This window comes from Hylaeus anthracinus, unplaced genomic scaffold (genome assembly GCF_026225885.1).
Source record: "Hylaeus anthracinus isolate JK02 unplaced genomic scaffold, UHH_iyHylAnth1.0_haploid 11985, whole genome shotgun sequence".
Classification (NCBI taxonomy): Eukaryota; Metazoa; Arthropoda; class Insecta; order Hymenoptera; family Colletidae; genus Hylaeus; species Hylaeus anthracinus.
This window is the reverse complement of record NW_026534333.1, coordinates 6097755-6125308: the sequence shown is the minus strand read 5'-3', so window position 1 is coordinate 6125308 and position 27554 is coordinate 6097755. Positions and strand designations below refer to the sequence as shown.

Sequence of the window (27554 nt, the reverse complement as noted above, 5' to 3'; positions counted from 1 at the left end):
GTTGCATCGTAGGATTCCTATTCGTTAAAATATTTCCACTCGATCTTCTCTTCTTACCACGAAAGAATAAGTTCGACGTTCTTCTTGCTCTCTTCGATTTTCTGCGATTGTGTCTCAAATTGATTTCGTAATAATTGGTTATCGACTTTAAATTCCTGACGAGTCGATGGTGTGGTTTGTTATAAATGTTCGTGGATGGATAATCGAAACAGAAATGTGGCTGAATATAATCTGTGAAAGGATAAGGATAACTGACTTCGCGGTCCCTGGCAGGGATATTATTCTTCGAGGAAAATGGCGTCTCTTCGATACAAACGGAAGCTAAGTCATTTTTGTATAATTTGTCTTGTACTGACTTCTTATTGTTCTGTACAGTTATCTTGTTACGCAACTGTTCAAGGATCGCGGACAGATCGGTACATTCTGTTGCTGGGAACATTCTCCGTTGTAAATAATTATCCTCTTCTAGTATTATCGCTGTTCCCGTAGTATAAAAATTAACTTTCTATAATATACAACATTACTTAGTGATACTAACAATTAAACCGCAATTGTATCGTTAACTCTAGCAGCAATTGGTTATGAACGTTAATGTACATAGTATTTCTACTTAAGTTGTAACTGATATTATTTATCGAATAGATTGCTGATTGCAATGCTTGTATATATTGTAAGCTCTGCTCATACTCACAGTGGTACATTCCGCTGCAATATTATTGAAACTGTTACGGTACATAGAATTGTTGATAGTGCCCTCGGTAGTATTGACTGTTACATTGATATTGCCCGTTGCTATTACCATGTACATCCAAATCAACTTACAAAACACAAGAAGGAATATATTTTGCATAGCGTCATATCACGGACGTTCGTAGTTAGTCTCGCACTTTCCTAACGCATGCTTATCAAATTTATTTCGACGCATCGTGTCAACAGAACTGTCACGTAAAAGACATTTCATCACGTTTCAATTCGATCGACGTTTCGAGACATCGATAATTTAATAGCAATAGTATCGTTAGGTATCGAAACGTTGCTAAACAATATCACGTTTTAACGTGTCAGTGAACTATTCACACCAATTGCGTAGGTTAATGGAGCTAGAATTAAAATTTTGTTTCTTAATATGCTGAATATCGATTGTTGGATAAATAAGAAATATTTTGTTGTGACTGGCCTCTGTTTTTATTCTTATTTTGTGATAAAAGCGATGATATGTTATTAGAATCAATTTCATCGTGCTCGTATTTATTACTAACATGTGGATCCTGCATCTATAGTCTGATAAAACACTCTTACGATCAGTATCAACAATTTATTCCCCATTTTGTATGCGCCTGCAGCGGTATCGTGATGATCAGCACGCGATCCATGTTCGTTCTCGTATATAAACTATTTATTAAACAGTATGGTAAGTCACGCGCAATTTACGCATTTCACGTTATCGTATTAACGACATTGTTTCTATTATTTCAGTTTTCGATCCCGTGATTATCGAGCTCGAGGAAAAAAGGAATAAGGGAAGGCTCAACAGTGTAGACGAGCTATTTGGAATTTTTAGCATGGCCGCTTTACTTTACTCTATATACTGTCATCATGAATACTATCTCCTCGGTGCCTGTATTATTACTAGCTTATCACTCCTTGATATCTTCAAATTATACAAGTTGAAAGAGGCGCAATTACAGGTACTTTTTTTAAGGCGGTTTAAATTATGATTCGTATAAAAATAATATGAGTAATATAATTCGAGAGCTAAAATATACTTTTGTGTTGTGGTTCTAGGGAACTGATGTTCCACGGTCTGAAAATATTGTGGCTCGAATGCTATTGCAGGCACCTAGATGCACTATTTTTATCAGGGTCCTCATCAGTGGACACTTCGCGTAGGTGTGACCATATCTTACAGGGAGAATAGTTTATATTTTAAAATACTAAAAGTGTCATTTTTTTCTAGAACAATTTCTAAATGCTTGGCAATGTAAATTTATAAGTATTTCAGATATTCCGTAGGTAACAATTACGCATTCGTTGCGAATTATCCTTACCTTTTGACGACGTGGACGCTACCCCCCGAAGGATTCTACCAAGGTTGGTCGTTACGTCGCACGATTAACGATTACATGATGGCAGCTTACGTGATATACATGACGGAAGCACTCCGACAAACTTGAACGTTCTGAAACTTCCCACTGCGAAACTTTTGATGAGATAAAATTCTCCTTGTGCTATATTCGCATCTCGAAACTATTCAAGTTATGTTTGAAACATTTTCTCGTATTGCCGGAATTAAAGGAAACAGTTAGACAGTTTCTCGCTAGATATACAATATTATAGCTATGGCAAAGGAATTTAAATTAAAATCTATGAATAACACTACAAATATGCCATAAATAAAGAACAGCGGTCGAATGGTCGAATTTTCACGAAACGGTTTGTCATTGAGCCAAGGGATGATCTTCGACTAATCAGGCGAAGAATTAATCGAAGCACACTCGTTGTTGAGTGCTGATGGTTTCAACTTTATTTCGTTCCCAGTCAGCACAATTTCTTTTTTGCAATTCGTTTTGCACGTACGCACGCGTTATGTACAAAAGACGTCTATCGATTAAATATATAACGACTGTATCACGTTCAGAGGAGCAAAAACAAATGTAAGCGTCGTCGTTGCGATAACTGTCACACGTGAGTGATAATGTGTGCTCGCTGATACGTTACCAGTTAACAAGGGTATTACGCGTTACCGTCTACAGTAATTACCCTAATTTAACCCCTTCGTGTCTGCATCGATAAGGTGGCTTTTCTTGAAGAATGAAATTTTTGAAGAATAATCCTTGAAAGGAAACCACGCAACAATTGTCTGAAACTATTTTGTATAGGAAATAATACTGTGAGCATAAAGGGGTTAAACCGTCATCTATCGCACGGTAGTCGTTCTACGAAATATTACTATTCACCGGTCAGTTCGTTTATCTTAAATGTCTAGTCACGAGTAGAAAAAAAAAAGACTAACTTTAACTCTTCCAAATTTCAAACCTTTCGAATTCGATTCGCTAATGTTTAAACTCTCAGAGTTTAATAGTACGTAGGTATAATTGGTCGCTAACCAACTTCTCTTTTCGTTGTTGCTATTATTATTGGTAGTAGTGTAATAATTATTATTATCGTTTAGGAAAGAGTACTTAAAAAAGAAAAGAAAAAGAGTTTAAAGGCGGAACTATTCCATTCATTCCACAATAAATTATTCTACGCGAAGGCAGTCTTTTTCGTATTTTTCTAACCACTCTCACAACATACATCGGTTTAACGAATAACTGCTATAGGAAGCGCTGGAATACGTGACGAAATTTAGATGGAATCCATCGATTCCACTATTCTTAGCGTAACTAGGCCAGCTGCGACCATTAGTCGCGTAGTCTTCCGGGTGTCATCGCACGAGGAAGGTGGCCAACGTCGCTCTTCTGCTGAAAAATTACACGTCCTTAATTTATCGAAATCTGCGTCAATTTTATATACTAGAAATGTACATTCCTAATGATTTCATCGCACTTTAAACTAAGAAAAAAAATCACATTTCTATTTGTCAGCTTTAATCGATAGAAAAGGTGTTCGCCAAAGCTGACGAATAATAAAATGGCGACAGAAAATATTTGCCAAAGCAGCGGTGTCAGCTGCGCTCGCCTTTGGTATCCATAAAAATCTGAATAAATGTAAGTAGACATTTTACATCACAAGCAGGTGAAAGATATTTTCAAACGCTGCAGTACCAGATTGCATTCGTTTTTAATACTCTTTGGAAGCTGAGTAACTTCAGGTAGAAATTTTAAGTCGGTTTGCAAACTTGTTTGGATTGGATTAGTTTTGATAATGAAAATAATATCCGATGTAGATTATACTCTTGATTAAAGATAACATAAATGAATGCTAGTTTTTGTTCTCTTTACGTTTAAAATTCTACGGTTTCGAAAAGTTATAAGAAGCTCCTGGAAGCCTATCTATGCTGGGGGCTCAAAGGTGAAGCTTCATTGGTTTCACGATACTTAAAGATGCTCATTTTCATCGAGAAAACCTCGTTAATTAATCGACAATACTGAAGTTATAGTAAGGAAAAGTAGACGAAACTTACTAGAACTCATACGTTGTTACACGCTATCCGATCAGATGTTAGTGTTGGCTTCCCTCCACGTACTCTGACCAAGATTGTGAAGTCTGAGGCTGCTTCCAGTATTCTCATCCTGCTGATACGCGACATTCACATGGCCCCCGTGTCCCTCAAAGACATCCTTGACGGATATCTGACTACTTCTCGAAGGACGTCCTTGAATTCCAAGAGGATTGCCCGCCACTCCGTAAATATTATTCGCTCCTAGAGTCTGCATCTGCGACTTTCGTCTCATCGCTATGATGCTGTTCCTGCGGCCCTCGAAAGCCTTGAAAGCCTTCGCGGAACGTCTCGTCGACATGTTCCTCGGCAAACCTGCGTTTAAAAGTTCGAGGAATAAGGTCTGTTTCATTGAAAAAGTGAAATTTATCAAAGAGATACTCTTTCTAAAAAACGAAAAGAGTTTATCTCGAGTATCCTGGCTCGTGACATGAAAGGTTGCCAAAGATCGTCGGATGTCGGCGATGAACGCGTTGAAAAGGAGATATTCTTTCGCCTAGATCAAATGTCTTCCCCTACATTGCACCCTTTCGACTGTCAGTTTGCGCGAACGAGCAGTGAACAAAGCTTTATTACGTACCGTTGCCCTCGGACATGCTGAAGAATCTCTGCCTGAACGCGACATCGAGCGTATTGATTGCCTGCGTTTTCCTTCGGCTCTTTTCGAGGTTTCTTATAGTTTTTCTCCTTCCAGGGCCGCTGCCGCTGCCCTCCTCGTAATCGCCCTCCATTCCGTCTAATCTCTGCAAATCCCTAACTATTTCCACGGCGTGTTTCGAAAGCAGGGCTTCCTCTGACAAATCCTTGGTCTGATGCAACAAATAGGACAAGTAACGATGAAGTTTGCTTTCGTAATCGATTACTCGGTAATTACGCAACTAAGGAGCTCCCGAGATAAAAAAAAAAAAATGATGTCGAGTCACACTCGACATAGGAGTGGAAAGAGTTAATGGAAGACTACATTTTTCATACCTTCTTGCAGCAGTACCAATCCAAGCTGGTGCTGGCCAGGATATGGGCGAACGTGCCAAATCGATGAAACAACATCGCGGTGAATTGAATAACCAATATCAGAGCGAAGAAGAACACGAAGACTAGACCGATTGGCTCGAGTTGTAGGTACTCCTTCGTAATGTGTACCTATGGGACGTGGGTCAATTGTTAGCAAACGTTGACGAATGAGTCCGAGCGTGCGACAAATTTAGAAACTGATAGAGAAAGAGGGAGGTAACATATGAAATGATTCACGTATGGTTATTGATTCCAGTACATATTTCATTGTTATTTCATTCCATCAACATGCATAGGATGTTTGTACAGCACGTTAAACGACTCTTCAAAGTTCTCGGCTTCGCTTTCGTTCGCGAAATACCCTGCACTGGATGATACCCAATGAAATAACAATAGTCGTCCTGTTCGTGTGCAACAATAGTTTTAACGAAGCTTTATGAACTTTTGAAGTCATTCATCGCGTCATTGATACTTCTTCCACTGCGGCCATCGGAGAGCAAAGTGAAGTTCGTTTATTTATTTAGTTTACGCTTCTTTTCTTCGATAAACTGTTTGTTTACACGAACAGGGCACAGTTATGTGACAATAATTTTGTTTAAACACATATGTATTACTCGTACAAGCCACCGTTTAGTTACATCGACTGATGACGACAGTAACTTGTTAGTGGTGCTCCACTGCTGTCATACCCTAGCAGTGCATTATCAGAATTAGACACATAAGAACGTAAAACGTAAACCTGCATGACAATTCTCCCTCGTTCGTATTCAGGCAGGTGAGCGGAAGACGGGACATGGTTTCAGGATGCCTTCTGAGTCTCGATTCTTTCGTGACCCGTAACCTGTGCACGTGCTACCACGAATTGAAAAATATAAACTGAACTTCTAACCCAAATTTTGAAACTCTTGGGCCACGAGAGATCTACTGGGTACGGGAAACCAAGAGAACAGTTGTCGGAAAAAAAAGTAACGCGATTATAAAATAATTTCTAAGCGTTTGAGCTCTTCGTTAGTTTGCAAAATCTGTACACTTTCCATGCCTGTTCTCTAGACTTCCACTGGTTAATGTTAGTTAAAGTACAATACTACGATGCGAGTATCGTTCCATTCTAAAAACAATGGATCGGGAAGAATCGAGAATCTCAATTAAAAACAGAGATGGACAAAATTCTTATTTAGATCGAATGTTCGTAGAACGATTAAAATGTTAAGTACTCATTCAGTACACGTTAGGTAAATGGTAGAATTTTTATTATGAAATTAAACATTTAAATTTTACCCATCTCTGACTAAAAAGGCGCCAATGTTATTTGTGACTAGGTGAACTAATTTCTAGTCGGATACTTGGTTTCGTCCCACGTTCCATTCTCTCCGAGCGGACCTGTGCAAACATGTTAATGGTAATTTGCCACGTGCCGATGATCCACGTTATTGACAAGACACAGACATGTCCCAGTAAGTGCAACATTTATCACCGGGTACCATATTCCAATGTGCTCCGGTGCTCACTATGAACACGTATCGTTTGAATAAAACAGTTCTTCGAATGATTTAGCGAGTGAGGCAAAAATTATTGTATTTTCACTCTATTTTCGAAGAGTCGAAATGTAGAATGAAGAATAACTTTGTAGAAATTATAAATTGATAGATAATTTAAAAGAATTAGGAATAGTTTGAGTAACTCAACAATGGTACGCTTGTTCAGCAAATAAATGGTTAGGTGGGATACCGGTACAATGAGCTAATTGGCAGATTCCGTCGTTTTTATTAGATGCAATCCTTCGGTTTCGATTGGCCGTCATTATAAGTAGAAATTAAACGATGAATAAAAAATTAAGAAGAGGAAATGCGTGAGTAGCGGAGCACACGGAGTTGTTAGTCTCCCGAGGCATCGCACAGTATTTTAAAATAGCAATCTAACCACGAAAAACCTACAATTTTTATCATTTTCTATTATCTATTCTATTTCCTGGTTTCGTTAAATTCCTATATGCTTAATTAGAATGTTGTTCGTATATGAAATTTATTTACACAGGGTATCATGTACACAGAAATCTAACGAATATTTCTTCTCGATCGAAAGATGGAATCCAAGTTCGGCTTGGATCTGCTTTATCGTTTGAAACAAGTTTATTTAAATGAAGACCAACCTATACTATCTACACTACAAGCAATCTAACGAGTATCGAGTTTCAAGTATCGAATCGTCCTCAATTTCTGTAAAAATAGAAATAAATTAATATCACAACTAAATTAATCATACAACGATAATTAATTTTCGATTGATGCGTGAATACAGTTTTCGCGATCAGACAGCTCTCTTAAAACACTGCGCGTTAGCGAGACAGGATCTTTGTTTCTCAGATCTCTTTTGGAAATACCAGTTACCTCCGAGGTCTCTTCAACGAAGGTGATATTCGTCTTTTCGCCAAGGGGCCAGACAACGTGAAGCTGATCTTTGTTCAGCTGTAGCAAGAATACGATCAAAACGAACAACGCATTGAACATAAAAAACGCGAACACGCTCTTGTTTCGCAGCTCGACCAAGTCAGCAGCAATACGAGCCTGTCGTGGAACAAGGAAGAAAAAAGAACACACGTTAGCAATTATGTAAAAAATTACGCTCCGTCCAATCAGTCGTTGATCCACGAACTCCTCGAAGGATCCTCTCCTAGGGCATAGTCGTGGGACGCATTTAATATCTAAATTCTCCAAAGGCGATTAAAACGTACAACAGAAGCACGTGATTCGAGCAGGGTTCTGATTTGTTTGTATCGGAATGACTGTAGCGTAAGTTACTGTTTTTTTTTTTTTTTTAAATTTCAAGTGACATATCAGTTACCTACCTTTTCTTGCAAACTATCACTTTAATTCTAAAACCACGTGTTCATGGTTTGAAAACGAATAAATCACGATGCGAAACTTTATTTCCAATAATACACGTTAGCGATTTACTTCGTCGCCCAACAAACCAGAACCCAGCCATAAGCCGTAAGAATAAAATGGTTCGTCGACGGTGAAGCTTTCGGGTGGATGAAATTTAAGAAGTTGGATGACTCGACATGGACGGAGCGGTCTTTACCTCCTGCGTGGCTTCGTCATAGGTGATGTTTGTCTTGATACCGCAAGGCCACTTCACGTGCAACAAGTCTTTGTTTAATTGCAGCAGAAAGACGATCAGGACGAAGAGGGCATTCATCATAAAAAACGCGAACACGCTCTGGTCTCGTAGGTCCTTTAGATCTTTGGCGATTCGTGCCTGATGCAAGCAGCATGGATCGATTATTCTTTTATTTGACTATTTTGCTGTAAATTTCCTTCTTTTCATTTCTGATCAATCTTTTATTTCCACGACAATATCATTTCTCGAAAACTCTCCTCGTATCGTACGATGATCAAAAATATAGTTCAGAGAAGGATAACGGTTAGTTTTTCAACAAAGAGTTCGTTGCAACTACAAGTTTCTCGGAATTAATTTAGAAACGCGATAATTAACAGAACGACGATCGTTTAATTGCGGATCTTCAAAGTAACATACATAAATTATCCCGATGGCACTATCTCAATTTTTATTTTATTATCAATTTCGAAAGAATATCTATCAATTTAAAAAAAAATTATATCTACTATTAATTTCTCAAGAAGAAATACTGTAGCATTTAAACCTCTTTAAACGTATCGATTATATTTAGCAACTCTATTGAATTCAAATTGTTCAGGACAAAAACTGAACGCAATAATACCTGTCACGATTGTACAGAGAAACTTTTCAATAAACGTATTTACCTTCTCCGCTTTGTCCTCGTCTATAGGGTACAGATACTTCTCCAAGAGATCCTTCCAGAACTGTTCCTCTTGAAGGGACAGGACATCGATTTCACCTTTCTTCAATCCTTCATCGCTCAGCCAGTAAGGGCGGCTGACGAAATTGCTAACCTCATGATTGCCTTCTGTATTCTGACTAGTCACAGTTTCTGTATCGCTATGGCATCCTTGATCCTCGGCAGGTTCCTCGCCGATGGCACCCAGATGATCAGCAGTTCGAGAGCCCACCGAGGACGCCCGTCGACGCGAACTCGCGTGTCCATGCGGATCCAGAACCCTGGAAACATTAAAATGCAATTAATGTCGTCTTTAACGTTTAAAAATAAAATCATATTATAATCGGTTACGCGATTCATATGAATCCAAGAAATTAAAACGAACGTGTCGCAATATCTGTGTTACTTTCTACACTTGTAGTGACCGAGCTGAGAAATATGTGACATTTAAGCGTGACTTGATCCAGGTATTGGACATAAAACCGGTCAGTTGAGTATATTTGTGCAGTCTTCCATAAATAGAAGTCACATCGAACTTCAGTAACTTTATGTAACGCGACGCGATGATCGAATCAATCTTAATCCAACAACCTTTCCATGGTTTCCAAACGTTTCCCGAGAAGATCCAGTGATTCAGCGATTGCCACCAATTGCTGTTTCTCGTTGGAAGTCTGGCCATGAGTGCAAAACATGCATTTGAACAATCCTGCCAAGGAGATCTCTATAGACCCTTCTTCGTCGTCGTTCGAGCCAACGCCATTTTGGAGAAATCCTAACAAAGACTTTTGCTTCGCTTTTCTCTTCGCTTCCTCGGCTTCCCGTTTCTCTTGTTCAAGTTCCTGTTAATTCAACGAGTAAAATACCAAGTGCTCTTGTTATCGGTAGGAGTGAAAAGGAGTTAAATCGTTATAAATGACTTCCAATACTTCCAATGTTAATTACAGATTTATTAGTCATAGTAAGCATCGGGGTAAGTGACGCGATTCCAAATCTAAGCAGATCCTTTAATGTCTACGATCATCTTCCAATGGTGACCACTTTTCTTAATTAAATAATTTCTTCAATATTCCGTTGCAACAATAATTCAGTTGCATAATAAAATATTCTTCGTAAAATAATTCGTCACTGTCATTCGACGGTACGAAATTATTAATGAATCTACTCCCTCGAAGAATGGTCTCCTTAGAAGGGAGTGAAAGGAAAGACTCGTAACGGATCGATTAGTCGGTTAATAATGCAGGTAATTACCGCAGCGGTTTTCTTTGTCCGTACTTCCCTCGTGCCCCACGTAATATCATTCAGGTTACAGACTGCGTAAATAATAAGCAGCACGTACATCGAAGGAACTGTTACGAAATAGATGAAGCTGTATATTAGGCAGTTCAGTTCTCCGGGGTGAAGTAACCCAGTTATCAACACCTGGCCTATCAGCATCATTAGAAACATCGCGGATGGCGAAAAGACTCCGTCCTCTGTAATGCTTATCGCGATACCAACGATGACTGCGACCATTATCATGCCATACAAGGTGCTGATCATTCCAGCCATGAAAACCTATTACATCGTTGTTAATGTTAATACTGCCATTAGCGTTAACGCAGCATGCAATTCGTTCGATCAATCGCGTAGAAATGATACATCAGGAATATTTAACACATTAGCGACCGCTGACGCGAATTAAAGAAACTATCAACAAAAAGCTTCTTATGGTATATCGTATATAAAATACGAAAAATACGAAAATACGAAGAGCCGAAATCGATAATATCGTTCGAAGAAGCTAAAGCGCAGGTCGACTGTAATCCACGATGTATCATTTGCATGAATTCCTTGCGAGAAAAGCGTAACGTACATTTGCAAACAAGAAAGCTATATTCCGAGTTAGGTACAAAACCGTGACGAAGCACATGTTATCTTTGGGAATCACCTAAACGCTTATGTCGCGCTTCTTCCACCACGCACCTTCTATCCCTGTTTAGCGAAGCAACCAGAAATTCTAGTCCCTCGACGACATTCCCAAATTAATTTCACAAATTTGCCAAGAATCAAGGCGAAGCGAAAACAAAAAGTAAAGTGAAACGAACCTTTTTGGTCTTTTTCACTTGGACCTCGCGGGTGCCCCATGAGACGACATTCAAATTTATGATGGAGTAAAGAATCAGGAGCAGGTACATGGAGGGGATCGAGAGGAGATAAATTATTCCAGGGACGATACACCAAAATTCTTGGGGATGCAAACAGGCTGCTATGAAGAACGAACTGGACAGTGATATCAAGAATATGGCAGAGGGCGATCCGATACCGTCCTCTCCGAGCTGAAGGGCCGTACCTACTATCACTGCCATCATTATCATCGCGTATCCTGTTGACAATATTTGCGCGCACAGAAGCTGAAAGACAAGGACGTCCAAGAAACAGTCACTTAAAGCAAACGGTTCGTAGTGGAATCGACTTTCCGGATCAGATAAACTTACCTGAATGTTAGCCTTACACGTGAAACATATTATCATAAAAAGTAGAATAGGGATAATGTTGTAGTAGAAGCTGGTCCAGTTGTCGATTTTGAAGGCAGCCACGAAGGCACCCACCAACATAAGGAAGATCGTACCTGGTCCTAAAATAGTACCGCCTGGAAGGATAAATGTGCGATGTTTAAAGAGTGTCAGAACACACCAGAAACTGATCTTAATTCGGTCCAAATGGTATAACCGTTGACCTCAGTCGGACTCAGTTTGAGGTAATAAATATTCAACTAACCCATGAGCAAGATCTGATAGGAGATATAGGGAAGTGAAATGTTATCGTTAATTTTAATCGTCCTTTTTGCGTCCACTAAAAGGTCCATAATGTTCGCTATGGTGGAAGGTACCCATCGGCGACGTTGATTATAAAATTCATTAAAACCCTCGGGCGCGTGAGTATAAGCGTCGCTGGCCGCGGAGTACTCCACCTGTAACATTTAATGAAAATGTTCTGAACATTCAGTGAACGTCCATTCGTATTATATCTCTTCCACGAAGAGAATGAAATTCGCACGAAAACTGTTTTATTTTATATTTCAAGAGCGTCTTATCAGGACAACACGTTGCTCGCCGCGTCAAGCATATACGGGTGACAGTGGTTTTCACTTAAAATAAATACTGATACTGATACTGACCGATTAAATTAAAATTGATTAGAAGCGTCAACTGTTAAAGTCGAACAATATTAGTACGACAAAGTACGTACCCTGTAGCCTCGTTGCAGAAGCAGCGTGCAAAGCCATCTGTCCTCGCCCTGATCGTACTGAACGTAATGCCTGGCCTCGTCGGATCTCGTAGTATACTTCTTCATCACATTGTCATCCATCAAAGCTTTCCCTCTGAAGAGCGAGAAGCAACCGGGGCTGCAAAGTACACAACCGATCATGTGCTCGGTTGCTTTTTGCAGCCAATGACCAATCGCGTACTCGAACATCTGATACCACACCATGGGTCCTGAGGCAATCAAAAAGGAAAAGCGTATCAGCGATGATATCACCCCGCGTTTACCCGTGACTTATTCGACGAGACTCACCGGAACCAACCGGGTGGATGCGACCGCAGGCCGCTCCGAGGTTCTTGTTCTTCTTCATCAGATCTACGAGCAATTTCACGGCAGCTGGTTGGAAATCGATATCACCGTCGAGAGTAAGCAAATAAGTGTTCTCCGCGATCACTTCCTTGCGATCTACGCTAATCGGCAACTCCATCAATCTGTGTCCGAGCAAGTAATACATGTACATAACCTGAGGAAAAGAAAAATTCATTAAGCATTTCATTAATCACGTGTCAGAGTGTTGCAGCAGGGTTGCTCGAGGTAGCAAAACAGCTACTTCGCTGTGTCCCTTTTAACGCGATTCGCGTACGCTATAGTCGTAACAAGATGCGAACGCAACAAGTTGAGTGAAAAGTCCGCATGAGACAATACAATACATATATAGCATATAAGAACTATATATAAAAAATTTGAAAACGGTACTACGACCGGTCGTGGTAAGTTGAGCGTTAACAAGTAATAGCAAAGCTTTACCTGACTCCAACGTTTCCTGTGACGGATCTTGCTCTTGTCCTTCAGATGAGCGATCATTTTTGTCTTTCCAGGAAGTGTCCAAACCAGTCGACCACCGTAAGGAGTCGGGTACTTTTTCGGTGCTCTCACGTGCATTCTCGTCTGATGGACGTCCGACGCAGCCTCGTCCAAAGTGCCGACTAATAGTTTAACGAACCTGTTCACCTGCGACTCGTTCTCGTCGTGATCCGCTAACTCGAACGCGTCGTCGAAGAAAATGTGAGCTAGAAAAAGAAAGTCACATAGCACTTTTGGTAAGAAAACGTTGTCAATCTAAACGTTTAAAAAAATATTTGATCAAGATCGATTCTACGTGCCAATGCGAATTACTCGAAGGGAAGCCGACTTACTTTCAAATTCATAGTAGTCCGGGTCGACGACCTTTAAATATTTTTGCGCGACGCGTCTAGCGCACTGGTCCTCGTCGAGACGCAAGATACTTTTTAAAAATTCCATCATTTCCTCCTTGTTCTCGTGCCACATCGTCGCGCAGGCATAGATTCTGGTTACGTGATCGCTGCTTTTTACAGCCGACGGGGGTGTCGTTGTAGCGTCCGTTTGCTCGTATATAGTCTCGTAATCTCCATCTCCTTTTTCTTTTTCTATTTCCGCCAGATCCTGACCGGCACAAACACCGCAGACGTTGTTACATATAGACAATCGCAATTTTCTTATTTTCTTTGTCCATGATTATCGCAATGAGCCACTCGGTGCAGTGATTAATCGTTTCGAGTTCTAATGAATCCGCTGCTCTATTTCAGCATTCGTCAGTCTGGCCCAATTTCAATAAATCACGCTATTTCAGGTATATTTGTTTTGCTCTTTTATCATCGATTAAATCAACTAAAATTGGAGCAGACGTGACGTTTTTATTAAGATTCTACGTACCTCGACCTTCACCTCCGGTTGGTCGTCCCGTTTTCTGTTCAGCCCCATTGATTGATCGATTAGCAGAGAATCGTACATGGGAACGACGAAAAGCTTCTCCGTAGCGGCCAGACGTTCGCATTTTGGAGTCCAGACATGCAAAGTAATCCATGTTTGAGATAATAGCCAGAGCAACCACACCCAAGCGTATTGCTTCGACACAAAATCGTTGAGGAAATATGGCGGCGGCGACTCGTAGAATAGATAATCAGGAAAAGTGCCGTGGAAAATGCAAGGATCACCATTTCGCAAACCACAGGCGGCAATCAAGAATGAGATCGATACTGGTATCGTCAGATTTACAGGAAAGGCGTAACTAAATCCTTGTATCAGAATCTTGCAAGCGAATTTACCTGAAAGATGCGAAACATGGTATTGCTTTATACTTCCGTACATTCTTAATCGATATCTACATTACAGACTGATTTTTGAGTCGTTGAGTTAATTTCATCCGAATTAACACGTATATACTTACTAACACGTGTACTCGAAAATCAGTACAAGCAACATATTAATTAAAATCATCCTAATAAAAGCAACACATTCAACGAACTAGATCTATTTGAGCTTTGTCCAATGGCTTTCACGAATAATTAATTACATGGTGAACTGGTTGATCGTGGCTCTAAGCTATGGCGAAGTAATAAGCTGTTGCGCGACGACAAAACGTAAGTAATTAAAGGGCTATTTACACGCTACTTACCAAAAATATATGCGAAATAAGCGCCGAATATTTGCAATAGTAGAACGTATATAGGCGTGTTCACGCTTGCGTCTATGGGTATTTTATCACCGATTTCGAACACGTCGGAGATGTCGGTGATCCTACTGGAGGAGTCTGGTCGTACCTCCGATACCATGATCTTATGGTTTCCAAATGCGCTGCTCAGCATCGTGAACAAATGTCCCACGGTTTCTCCCTTTACGTAAAGTATGAGTAAAGCGCTGATGAAGAATCCTACGATCTTCCAGGCCGACACGAACAAATAGGTGAAATATCGAGTAAGTCTCAGTTCCTTCTTCACTCTGCCCAAAGACCGAACGAATCCTGGAGAGAAAAGCACTGGTAATCTTCGCTATATGAAAGAAATATTTTTGAGGTTCTATGTAACAATTTTTCGTCGTTTCTTAACTTAGAGCACGAATGCTATTAAATTGACCATGGTTAAAAAAAACTGGCTTCCTTTTTCTCGAAAGAGAGAATCTACCAATCTTGACAAAGAGTCTACACAATGCTGCGAAAATTTCAACTCTCAATGAAGTCACGAAACGTTAACGTAGTAAGATGAAAATGGTAAACTTTTTACCAAGTCATTCGATCCATCGCGAAACCTATTTCCGACGAAAAGAAATGCTCGAGGTAGTTTTGTTCTTGGGTTTCTTAAGATTTATTAAAGTTTGAAGACGCTCAAAACTTCGATAAGAGTTCTATAACTTTCCTGTAATTTCCATTACGACCACCAAGTATTCACCTTCGCGTTGTTTCCACGGATAACGACTGCTTTTTTATAGTCATTCATCGTGATAACGTTACTTACCAATGGGGCTTTGCATAGAAACGTAATTCTCCCACCAGCCACAGGAAACTAGAAACAGAGCTGGTCCTATGAGCCACAACGAAGGTTTAGAACTGTCTAGCAATGGCCAAAGGACGAAACTCGTTCCTTGAGCAGCCAGTGCAGCAATATCGATCAGCACCAGGACGAATCTCTTCGATTCTTCTTTATTTTTATTGCGGGAAAGGAGCCCTTAAAGAAATGAACTGTTATTGTATCCTTGTACTTCATATCTTCGTTTCATAATTTAATTTGTTAAAATGTATACAACACCTACAGTCAGTCCCATAAGTATTCGCACTCTCTATGTTTATTAAAGCAATTTGTACTGTACGACTTCGTCGAACCAGTAACGCGACAATTATTTCGCCACGTCACTCTACGTTTACGAGCAATTTATTAAGAACTGTATCTTCAAGTATTAATCATAAAATTGCGTTCCTTACCTAGCAATCCAGGTACGAAGCACACGCAGTTCGTCAGCATCGCGCCTTGAACGACGTCCAAATCGGGAAGCACTGCCATAAACATTAGAGCCAGACCGACCACGTGGAAGGTCTCCATGAGAAACACGAGAAGGAAATGAGAAATCGGTGGCTTCTTCCAAGACTTGAAGATACATATTCGAAGGCTGCGAATCAACGTGCCGAATTCGGGCACTGCGAACGCGATTATTATACACCAGATCCACGCTATCCTCTCTTCTTCTGGTAACGTGACTACGAATTGCTTGTCCCGGCCTGAAAAGAAAGATTGAGAGCTATAACAGTGTTTCATCCATTTTTACTTTAGTTTACCGCCACAATGCCTGGATATAAATTCGGTAAAGTGTTCTTTGTATGAACTGGCAAAACGTATTGAGAGGCGCTGTGTGCCCTTTCACAAAAATTGAAAAATATTGAACCCAAGCTCGCCAAATAAATAGTTCACCGAATGGCTAGAAGATTAAAAGCGATTCTTAGAATACGAGTTCGATACTTTTCTTAGTTACAAGCATTTCTAATCTGAAAAGTATGCTATCATCCAGCACCGCGCATGCAATCGACGAAGACCGCGTTGCTCATCGACGAGAATGATCTTTCGTTTTTTTAATGTAACAGTGTCGCGAATAAGCAGAAAGAGTGCTGGTAAGAACAGATCGGAACAGTATACTCCGTTACAAAATTTAACTTCCATGATATAGGATCGAGCAATTTTCTAGAGAGTACATTCGCATGTACGAGAGTGTTTCGACTTGTTTCCATGTACTTTCTCTCCTTCGAGTGCATTGTAGGCTGTAGGATATTGTGTTGGCGGCAAAACGCTTCATAACTGTGTCATGAGCACGATCCACTTTTTACCTTGCCTTACGTTACATTGTACAATCATTTTCTTTCCCCTGATAAAAATCCAATTTCGGTGATCGTTCGTTCGCTGAATGAAATTACATTTAAGTACGGAGTCCCTCGTCGCGTTTCAATTTGAAATTAAACGTAGATCGAACATAACAAAGCAGGTATACACGATGATACACGGATAATTTAATTAAAACGAACGCGTTGCTGTTTAGCAATCACTGGAATGAAAGTTCATTTATTTTACTGACGCGACGCACGTTTCTCTTCGAGGGAAACGAGGAAAGATAAGCGCCATCGGCATCGTGTACTCGATTTTTCCATAATAGGATACATCAATTTATTCCTTCCGCATATTTCATTTTTTCATTTACCCCGATTACTTTATCCACTCCGTTGTTCAAATGTGCTCCTTTCGATCCATTTACGTGTTCGTGTAGTGCTTTCGTTTCTATTTAAATATCTCTGGTGCCAATAGGCGTACAATTACTTACCTAACTGCCTATTGCAGTAGGCGATCGTTCGATCAGCTCTGAGCTGTGATGTCATGAATAGAATTGTTCCTTTGGCAACTACACCGCTTCCTAGCACTATCACAAAAACTAAGAGGTAAACGATGACCTTAGTTATCTGTACCGTCACCTCCAGGCATCTTTGATTGGCCATCGAACCCGAGTCGATTTTTGGGGGTGGATTTCGGAACACATCCCACCCTTTTGTTTCCACCACCATCCTTTGACTGAAAGCATGTACAATTAAACGTCAGGGACGTAACAAAACGTTCCAATTTGCAACCGAAATTAATAACTAATTAAAAAATTAATTAAAATCTCAATTGCCGTATTTCACTTTGGCCATTCAATTCCTCATTTTAGACGAGATAGACAATAATTATAAAACAAACGAAATAAAATGATTCAACGAAATAATAAGGAAATTTAAATTCGAGTCTCGTCGTTTAATTGCGTATTTTAAAAGAACGTAACAGAAAAAAAAGTGGGCTCGAACGGTTTTTACGTTTCACACATCTTGGAATGCGAGGCGGTACGGTCAGCACAAAGAACGGCCATGCCTCGTACGCTTTTCGCTTTAAGAACGAAACGTCGGACAATGTTTGCGAATACCGTGGACGCTTTGCAAGGATAGATTTGCCACATACCTTTCGCCATAGTCCTGACTTAGTGGTGTGCTCTCGCCGTCTGAAAAGTCATCTGCACCAGCTACCACTGCATCGCCCGGTAGCATTCCATTTTGTGACTGATTTTTGGACATTCTGCGAAAAGGGATAATGACGTTATAAAAAAAGTTACGTCGTCACTGTGAACTTCTTTGAATACCGATTTATATTATAAAATAGACAATTTGATTGCATGCCCGTAATAGGTAACAATCGATCGAACGATCCTGCCTGAAAATGATAAATTACCGCGCGAAGGCACTACTTTCGACGATAAAATCGATGGACGGTCATAAAGTTTAATTCTCGGGAAAAAAGTTCCATCGATGGAGTAAACGCTACGTAACGGATCAGTTGGCAGCCAGCTTTCTACATTTGTCACCGATCGGCGAGCCTCGCGACTGGTTTCCATAGGGTAACCACCATCGCACATTTCGTCGAAAAAATCAGCCTTGCTTGGCGTTCGCTCGCAACGTAATTGCGACATGCTTTCCTCTCCCAATTAACTGGTGGCAAAATTAAACACATAGACAGTCGGTGCATTTGCCATACATGTCTTTGATATTTAAATCCAAAACAATATACTACTATCGGCTACTTTCACATTTAATTCGAGCTTCCAACTCGCAAGCGTCAACTTTCGTTCTAAATTAATTAGAGATTCATCGAAAGTGGAACGAACGCGTAGTCGTGCGCGGGCAGCAGGTTTCTGTGCTATTTTTTCATTCTGTAAGTATTAGGTAGACTGGAAAGTAATGTCGTTTCTTTTATATCAAATTCAAACAAATTTTTAATAAATTTTGATCGTCTAAACACTGTATTTAAATAAAGTAAGTTCGTTTAAAAGAAGGGCTCCCCTTTCAACGAATGACGAGTCTCGAAAACTCAATATACAGCACTGCATCTGTTAGACGATATTTGTCGATCAAACATGGAGATGCGATTGAAAATCGAGCCGCGCGGTACAGGCGTCGGTCAACAGGTGCACCCAGTCGTCCTATTTCCGTGATATCTAATTATCGAGGCTGGCGGAGATCAGGCCGACTATTAAGCGACGAAATAGGGCAGAATGAAGGAGAAGGCGGAGAAGAGAGCTGTGTTCGTCGCGGCGTTTCAATCTGGCATGGACAACACGAAGGTGGAGGCGTATCTTTGTTCGCGGAGGTCTGGGCTTTCTGGTTCCTGGACACTGAAAGTGAAAGGGAACGAACTGTGAAAGATAACATAGCAAGGACGTCCACTGCAACTCGCCGTGTCGGTTGCTGCCTTCGAGCCACGTCACGGATTCGTTTATTCCTCGGGTTCACCCCCTCGGCACCGCTCACTGCGCTCCTTGCATCCACTGTCCGATCCATGGACACACCTTCCACCTCACCCTTGTTTGCCTCGCGTGTTTTCCACAAAGTCGAGAAAAAATGAACCAAGTTAACGTCTCAGGGTTGCTCGTGAGACTCCAGGAATTAACGACCGAATTACCTCCAGGCTGTTAGGGAATTGGTAGGGGCCCTATGGTGCTCCACGAATAAACTTCCCACATGTATATATTTACAATTACAAATTTATTTAGAAACATAAATCATTCATTTAAATTAGACAAATTTTTAATATAATAAATATAAGTATAAAGGATACGAATACTTATTATGGGACAGACTGTATAGGCTTTATTTACTGCAGTACTTATTCGCGAAACCTAACAACATAAGAAACCTTTCACTCAATTCACCGTTTCGCTAATAGTGCTGTCAGTCATGTTTATTATCATCAGCGATACATTTCTCTTCCTAACGCTTGACTTTCGTTCTCCGTAATTCTCATTAGCGGTCTCTGATTGTTCAGCCGAGTTTCCACCGCCGAGCGAAGTAACTGGGTTGCAACTAATATTGAATTCGCGTGCTCGAATAATCGCGTCGTTACACAACGAATAAAATCGAGCAACTGCGCTCCGGTTCACATTCACTTCTCCGTTTTCCCGTCTTAGAAAATAGAAACTGCTCGGTTTCCGTGTGAAGCCGAGCTCTCGCCACGCGACGTCGCCAAAGTTTCGTCGACTTGTTGAATGCTTCTACCGTGTTGGACGAAAGGGTTCAAAGTGTCAAATATTATCTACTCACGGACACGTTTAGAATTCATTCTTTGCAAAGAAAAATAAACTAGGAATGACTCGAAAGTAGAAACTTTTTACAAAATTATTTGTCATCAAAATCTACGGAGTTTATACCTAGAAATGAACTTACGTTCTTCCACCGCTGTGCAACGTTAAAACGCAATGGAAACGGAACTATCGCACGAACAGCGAAATCCGCAAAAGGCATTGGGAATATAAAATAGCAAAGTAATGGAGGCACGAGGACTTTAATTTGAAGTTACACCGTCCATATGTTACCAGAACGTTCCCTTCAACCCAGTACACAAGGAATCGTCCTTGGAGTGGCGAGGCATCGTCAAGGATCCCTTAGGAAATGTGCAAAAATACGAGAAAATGTTTACGCCGTGCTTATCAGGCTCCGTGCGGTCTATTCTTCTCATGTTTTATTTCGGCCATAAGTTACGTTCGTATGCATAAATGCCACCAGCACGGCTATAGAATCCCGTGGGCTCGAGACGGTGGAGTGTTACCATGTTTCTACTACCTAGGCTACCACTTTTCGTCGTCTTAAGGCCGTTGTCCTATGAGTCATTGTCCACCATGGAATTGTTTGCTCTCCTCTCTATCCTTTAAACCTCTCGCGGTCCAGCTTGCTTGGCTAGTTTCACGCCTACTTGTCTATATTTATCCAGGCGTTCGGTCGACGAATATTTTTATCAAATCGCCTCGGAACGATTCTATCCGAAACGGACACTGCTCCTACCATTGCCCATCGCGTCAATTTTTGATATTTAATCTCGCGACTTAATCGAAATATTGATTTCGATACACGTTAAAACACCGCTTCTTTGTTATTCGTGAACTCTACAACGGTAAACGCAATGTTTTCTTTCGTTAATGCAGAGAAGCTTTGCATATTGTGCGTCTCGCTTCGGCGACGCCAAAGACAAAGAAAAGCAAAGCGAGTTTTATTTCGACGATCTCCACCTACAAGGACGTCGAAGGTATTAGCGAAGAAAACGCGCCGTGGGGATTATCGCTACTGATAATTGGCGAAGCTTTCGGATGTGCTAAGATATCGGACAAGGTATTGCAATTCGAAGGGAGAAGTACCTATGAAACCCGACCGCTAAATTTACATACAGGAGAAGAATAAAGTAATGCGAACGTCTATAAAACACACTGTTTTACGGTTTACCTTTAATACGACTCTTTAAATAAGACACGCAACTTTCTTCCGTGAAGTTGGTAAAGGTTGAAGGAGGAAATCAGTTATTCCCAGAGATTCAATGATATTTAAATCAGGAAACTATGCTGGCCAGGGAAGATAACAAAGTTTCCTTCGTGCCCTCAGAGACTGAACTTTCTGGTATATATTATCTAGCTAGCGAGACGTTGGAAAACAATACACAGACAATAATATGAACCCGATCGTCTAGAAAGTCCACCTACTCGTTGCCAGTAACGCAACCATTCGCGATAACGAGGGTCAGCTCGATACCAAGACGTAACCACCCAAATCATCGCGGAACTACCCTCGTGTTTAACAGTTGGTCCAGACAGCCCGAATTGTAGGAGCTGATACCGTTCCGTCTATTCCCTACAGATCTGTTTAGCGGTAAGCAGGATTTGGGCAACCCTCCAAATGTCTTCCTCGCGTGGAATCATGCATTATTTGGAGAGTTGCCGCGTAACTGCCAGGAATCTGTGCAACTGGACACGGTACGATCTCTTCCTGACCGTGGATTCGAGATTCCCTAGGATACCGTTGATACATTCGGTGACCTCATCGCCAAGACTTGGGCTTTGGAGAGACCAATCCGATGTATTTAAGGAACATCCACATCGAGCCACGAAGAACAGGAAGCGTAGGTGTAATCCCACAAATCGACACAGATGAGACCTCAATAGGGGAAGTTTTATTGTAGGAGTAGACGGAAGTGAAGCAGCCTGTTAAAGCCGGCCTTTGAAGACTCTCAGAAGTACTAGACCAACACAAGGATCGCAATAAGGAACAGGGCAAGGCATCTCATCGACCATTACCAGAGAACCACTCTTGAGATCTTGCGTTGGCAAATATTACCATCGCAGTCCTTGACAAGCATCAAAAACTTTTGGTTTCTCTTGATTCGAAACTATTTTTGAAATTTGATCGGAATATTTAACCAGCGAGAAGATCAAAAAGCGCGTATAAAAAAAATGGTTGATAGTGGGAACCATCAAACCTACCATTTAATTTAAACAAATTTCTTCAATAGACATAGAGGGCACGAATATTTACGGGACTGGCCGTATATACATGTACATGTTAAAGAAAGCCGTGGTTGTACGTGACATCGTTTAACGATTTCTCGAACATTGTAGCGACCGAAAATCGCCTTCTTTCTGTTAACTTTTCGGTATTCGTATTTGTCCTAATTTCCTCGTTTACCGTTTCCAAGTATGGTATTTGGCTGACTCGAGTAAGAAATTTCACTTCGATTCCACGGTGAATATTTTGTAAAAAAAATGTGCATTCCAAGGCATCAATCGTAAATCGACACGATTAAAATTGAATCGATCGTGAAACGTAGCTCTGCTTCTGTTCTATCGATTGGCGTATTGTTCTTTCGATGTTGCTGCACGAGGCTGTCGGACTGCCTCGATTATTCGGCAGAAAGAGATAACGGTACTGCTTCCTTGTAGCAGTGACACCAATGGCTGTGATTGAAATGTCGCGTTACACCTACTTAACGGGTCGAATGCTCACAATAGCGTTTTATAACCGTATCAAAACGCATATCTCGAGATACAGTCGAGATCATTTTCTATGCGACGTAGGAGCGAAGTCGTTACTTCTATAAAGATTTTATAGTCTCTATGCAATCACTATTTTTCGTCGATCTCTCCGATCAACTATTAATAGACCAATAATCAGATCGATATTTAGATTGCTCTAAATAAAGGAGACTAAGTTCGTCTAGGCCAAGTATCCCACGGGTGGAAGAAGAATGATCGATCCATAGTGACAGAATCGCCAAGAATTTCAGCGGCATGGAACGCAGATGAATCACGGAACGAAGAAAAGGAAGACAGTTTCGCAGAAGAACGCGAGAAGACTAGGGAGAAAGGAATGACCTTACTTCGGAGGATATTTCGAATCGATTCGACGGGGAGAGCTCGTACAAAGACGCATGGGTACGTTTAACCGGTTTCGTACGAGCATCGTTACTTATTTATGAATCGACATATTTCCTTCACATCCGTCACCGTGCTTCCTCGTTTATCCTAGAGTGTAACGGGTTACCGTGTCTCTAGGTGTACCGCGTGATTCCCACATGACGTTATTCGCATCACTTTGTCATCCCCGATCGCTTTCTCGATACAACGTGAGACATCGAAGCCATTCGAAAGGTGGCTACACAAAAAAACAAATAACGCAAGACCAGTATTACCGAGACGCAAGCACGAACACGGCGGACAACGAAGGACGAAAGTACGCGTACAAGAAGAAGGTCGATGCGATATCAGCCACTGTTCCCGGATTTGGCGATTATTTCAATGAGTTCTTGTTTAAATAATTGCTCTTTCAGGTAGTCTCTTCTAATATACGATCAAACAGGTCACGCGAATGTTTACGAATATCAAATTACCTTTCTAATCTGGTTTACCTTGATTTGCTTTCAGACAACATCGTAATTACAAAAGCCAGAGCATGCTTCTCGCAACAGAAATAGAAGCAGAAATTTGATATCGAGATGTCCCTACCCAGTGCGAGATCCGAGCAACGTCAACTATGCATTGCATCTGTCGGTGATATCTATGTACATTACAACTTGCTGAGAATAATACGAATAGTAAAGCAGCGGTAATTACGAATCATTTCTCTTTGTTAATTTTCACTTCGTAATGATTCACCCTCGTGACGATGATATTTACACGGAATTTCGATGTCTAATTTGATCTACGAGTGTCCTCGATGTCGATAAATGGACTCTCGATAAGAAGTAAGACTTTAATCTATTCTATTCGTGAGGTTGTAATTGCCACATCTATTCGATATCACGGCAACTCGATGCAAGAGATAATATCGATAAAGCTCGATACCGATTATACAAATGCAGGTCATCTTTTGGTGCTCTCGCGAAAGAAAAAGGAAACGCATTTTTCACGTGAATTTAATTAGTATAAAAGTTTTGCTTCGAAACGTAATGACTCACTTATTAGATAGATATATTGGGAGAAGATAATAGAAAATGTCATTACGAGGAAATGCTTTTTCATCGAAAGATAAGCAGTTTATCCGAGATCGGTATGTGCCATGCTTTTCTAATTGTATTAGTATTAGTTCAGCGGTAAACATGATTGTACTCTTCTCGAATACCTTTTCGGCATTAAAATGTATCGTTCCAATGTGTCTACAAATTTAACATTTTGATATTTCTAATTTAATATTTCTAATTCAACAGAGGGTAAACGACAACGAAAGTTAGAAGAAAGAAATAGCGCGAGCAATGGTCACGCTGTCCAATGAATATCCAATTTCAACCTCACGCCCACGTATCTTTTGCAATACCGTTATAACTTTACGCGTTGTCTTGCAAAATGATCAATGAAGTGTCCGCGCAACGCGAACCACTGCGTCTTGACATAGAAATCGCACAATTCCCATTATTAGGCAGCGAAAGGTGAGAACCACAGGGGGGAGGGGTACATTTTTCCCTGTCATAGAAGCAATCAGCGGGTTCGTCGCGTTTTCTAACGATTTCGAATGCTACGCGACGCCGAGGCGCGATTTTCTTCCCGCGTCGTTATTTTCATTCATCGTCGGTGACGTGTTCCCCGTCACGTTTCTCTTTTCTCTTAATTACAATTTTGTTTAATTGCATATCGACAGTTCTAACGACCCTCTAACTTCCGTGTTCGCATCAGGTCAAATGTTTTTATTGCAGTGTTCCGCAGATTTACCGTGTAAATTGATTAACTACGTAAAACAAAAAGTTGTGAAATGCGGCGAAATAAAAGTTATGACTGTATCACAAGTGCTTTGACGTTTAAACTTAAAATTTTTTCCCAAGCAATTTGAGACGTTCGAAGAATATTTTTGCCACCAAAGAGAAATTTTCAATCGTTAAAGTTGATAAATAGCTTTTAAGGAGGCATGCTTGGTTGCCCCAAATGGTTCGAATGTTCAACGTTGTAAAAATTTGTTCATAGATTAGAGAGACTTGTACGCTTCGATAGATTCTCCTTTAGAAGTGAAACAGCTGTCATCGCGCGGGAGATTATCGGCGCCGATCAGATCATTCACCAAATTACGAAACCTCGTGGCTTCGATGCACAATAGAAAGTCAACGGTAACGTTGGAGGAACATTCGCCTCGGTGAAACAACTGCTTTGAAACGACTCCAATCCGATCGGAATTCGATCGTTTGAACAGCTGAACGACTTAATGCGACAAGTCGAAACGTTGTCGATTAGACTGCTCCGCGATGAAGACTGTTTTTGACAATCTTTCGTTGCCGATAACATAAAAAAAAAAAACTAGCATATGCCTTCTAAAATTCTATTCTCGCGGTAAGTCTTAAAAACACCCTCGTGTCGCAACTGACATCTCTTATTGTCCAATTTTCGTTCGCTAGTTATTTAACGAGTAACCGCTTTCCCATTTCCAGTTCAGTTTCCGCGATAAATCCAAAAGACACCAGTGTCACAGCTGTCAGCTCGCGAATCCTTAAAAAGAAAATAATTAAGCGACGTACCTGCTGGATGGGAGCGAGACCTCCACCAGCTACCAGGAACGAAACACGATGTTTAGGCACGGCAGGATAAATCAAAGGTGCACTTCCTGGATCGTTTTCGGAAGACCGGATCCGTTCACGAATCCTTCTTCCTCCTCTGCTTGCATGGACACACAAATCTCCTCGACGAGAACACGAGTCACATGCCGAGCTATGGTCGGTCACTGATCATCGGCCACGTAACCACGGTTTTTTCGTGTACACGCGCTCGAAAGACACTCGATGGAGAGCAGAATCATTCGAGGCGGTCGACGACCAAGAATCTTCGTAATCGGCCAGGTGAAAGCCGTTTAGGTGAGCGGCGAACCAGCGACTGGCTTAGCCACGATCTACCAGAGGTACCAGAAGCGATCCAGGATCCCCTCTTGCCTTCCACTCGTGTATAACTTTCACAACACAGCTAGAGAGCGAGTCTCTCTTTTTCTCTTTCCTACCCTTCGCGATTTTTCTCTGTCCCTCTCGCTTTGTCCTCCGTACACCGTGTGTCCCTTGAACAATTTTTGATGTCAAAGCTGCGAACAGACCGAGTTACGTATAATAATGACCAACCTATTGCCCGGAACTCGGCCTCGTTGCGAAATTCCACCCCGCGAAAACTCGCGTTTCTTTCATTCCTTTTGCTCTAGAAGGAGAGAAAGCGAACGTTTTTGACACTTTTGGTCCCCGAAGACTGCGACTCGCCAGTGGTCACTCGAAACTATCGTCGAGGAATCACGAGCAAGTCTTTGTGGATTTCTTTTCGCTAAACTAGAACAGGAGGAACTGTCATCTAATCTAAGAGATAGGGTTTTTTTTACAGAGGTCACTGAACAAGAGAACTATCTATATAATGTAGGTTTTCATGATAAGATTTTCATGATTGCGACGAGTTACAATGTATAATTTATATATTTATATGGTTTCTCGAGGAAAATTGAATTAATAAGAGGAGAGGTCCATTATGCAAATCAATATGATCGCTCTTAGAGCGAATTTCATATGATAAATTATATTATAATGCATATTTTATGCAACGGATCATGCTGTTTATACGTACTTCGTTTCAGAGGAAACAGAACCAGCTAGCTTTATTTACATGATATGCGCGAGTTCATAAATCGTGCCGGTACGATTTAGGAATCGCAACATGTTTTAGAAAAATATAAATTTTATTTTCATTACAGTTGTATGACGCACATGAAGAGATGGAAAGGATTGCTATGGAAATTCTGTTGAATTAATAAACTCTCGCGGAATTATTAATACATAACTACTCGAAAGTAGCCTGACGTCGATAGAAATCGAGGTATTCGGAATGATTCTACTGCAATAGCTGACCTAACCGTTCGATCAACGGCCTTGGGCTTGCGTCAACCACTATCTTGACTGCGCACTACAAGATGCTATCGTTATCAAATTTTTAACCAATCGTTCAAGTACATTATACACGTTTGCACAGCTGAGTAATTCCTCCCCATTCATTCAAACAACGAAACAAAACTTATATTTTGTATTTTATATCTACGAGAGCAAAATCTCTGCGAGTATTATCTTTTTGTCATGAAGCTTTGACGAGGAATTAAAAATGCATCCAACTTGTAACACTCCAATGCGTGGAACATGTTCCACG

General features: G+C 40.8%; 2 protein-coding genes and 1 long non-coding RNA gene across 5 annotated transcripts; 2 read left to right on the top strand and 1 right to left on the bottom strand.

The window, feature by feature from the left end:
- The first annotated feature begins 379 nt into the window (after positions 1–379).
- Positions 380–2365, top strand: LOC128887264 (uncharacterized). The gene is made up of 4 exons (XM_054142971.1): positions 380–1411; positions 1477–1688; positions 1786–1886; positions 2003–2365. The coding sequence occupies exons 1-4, from the start codon at positions 1216–1218 to the stop codon at positions 2172–2174; spliced, it is 681 nt and encodes a 226-aa protein (XP_053998946.1). The 5' UTR covers positions 380–1215; the 3' UTR covers positions 2175–2365.
- A 132-nt stretch (positions 2366–2497) lies between these two features.
- On the bottom strand, positions 2498–26667 carry LOC128887263 (chitin synthase chs-2). 3 transcript variants are annotated; one of them, XM_054142970.1, is made up of 22 exons: positions 26495–26667; positions 25907–26433; positions 18059–18172; positions 17394–17638; positions 16012–16305; positions 15548–15757; positions 14713–15057; positions 13971–14362; positions 13433–13700; positions 13044–13306; positions 12549–12759; positions 12222–12469; positions 11751–11943; positions 11468–11622; positions 11078–11383; positions 9585–9832; positions 8959–9274; positions 8255–8431; positions 5135–5302; positions 4743–4971; positions 4127–4477; positions 2498–3461 (listed from the first exon to the last, which is right to left on the bottom strand). In XM_054142970.1, exons 3-21 carry the CDS (start codon positions 18169–18171, stop codon positions 4158–4160), a joined length of 4701 nt encoding a protein of 1566 aa, XP_053998945.1. In that variant the 5' UTR covers position 18172; positions 25907–26433; positions 26495–26667; the 3' UTR covers positions 2498–3461; positions 4127–4157. The 3 variants fall into 3 exon arrangements, with proteins under 3 accessions (XP_053998945.1, XP_053998944.1, XP_053998943.1); XM_054142969.1 differs by having other exon boundaries at positions 2498–3464; positions 25907–26667; XM_054142968.1 differs by lacking the exon at positions 11078–11383 and adding an exon at positions 10242–10547 and having other exon boundaries at positions 25907–26667.
- On the top strand, positions 23215–24009 carry LOC128887267 (uncharacterized). Its single transcript, XR_008459996.1, has 3 exons — positions 23215–23342; positions 23463–23737; positions 23832–24009. It is a non-coding gene; the product is annotated as an uncharacterized LOC128887267 (long non-coding RNA).
- Positions 26668–27554: the final 887 nt, after the last annotated feature.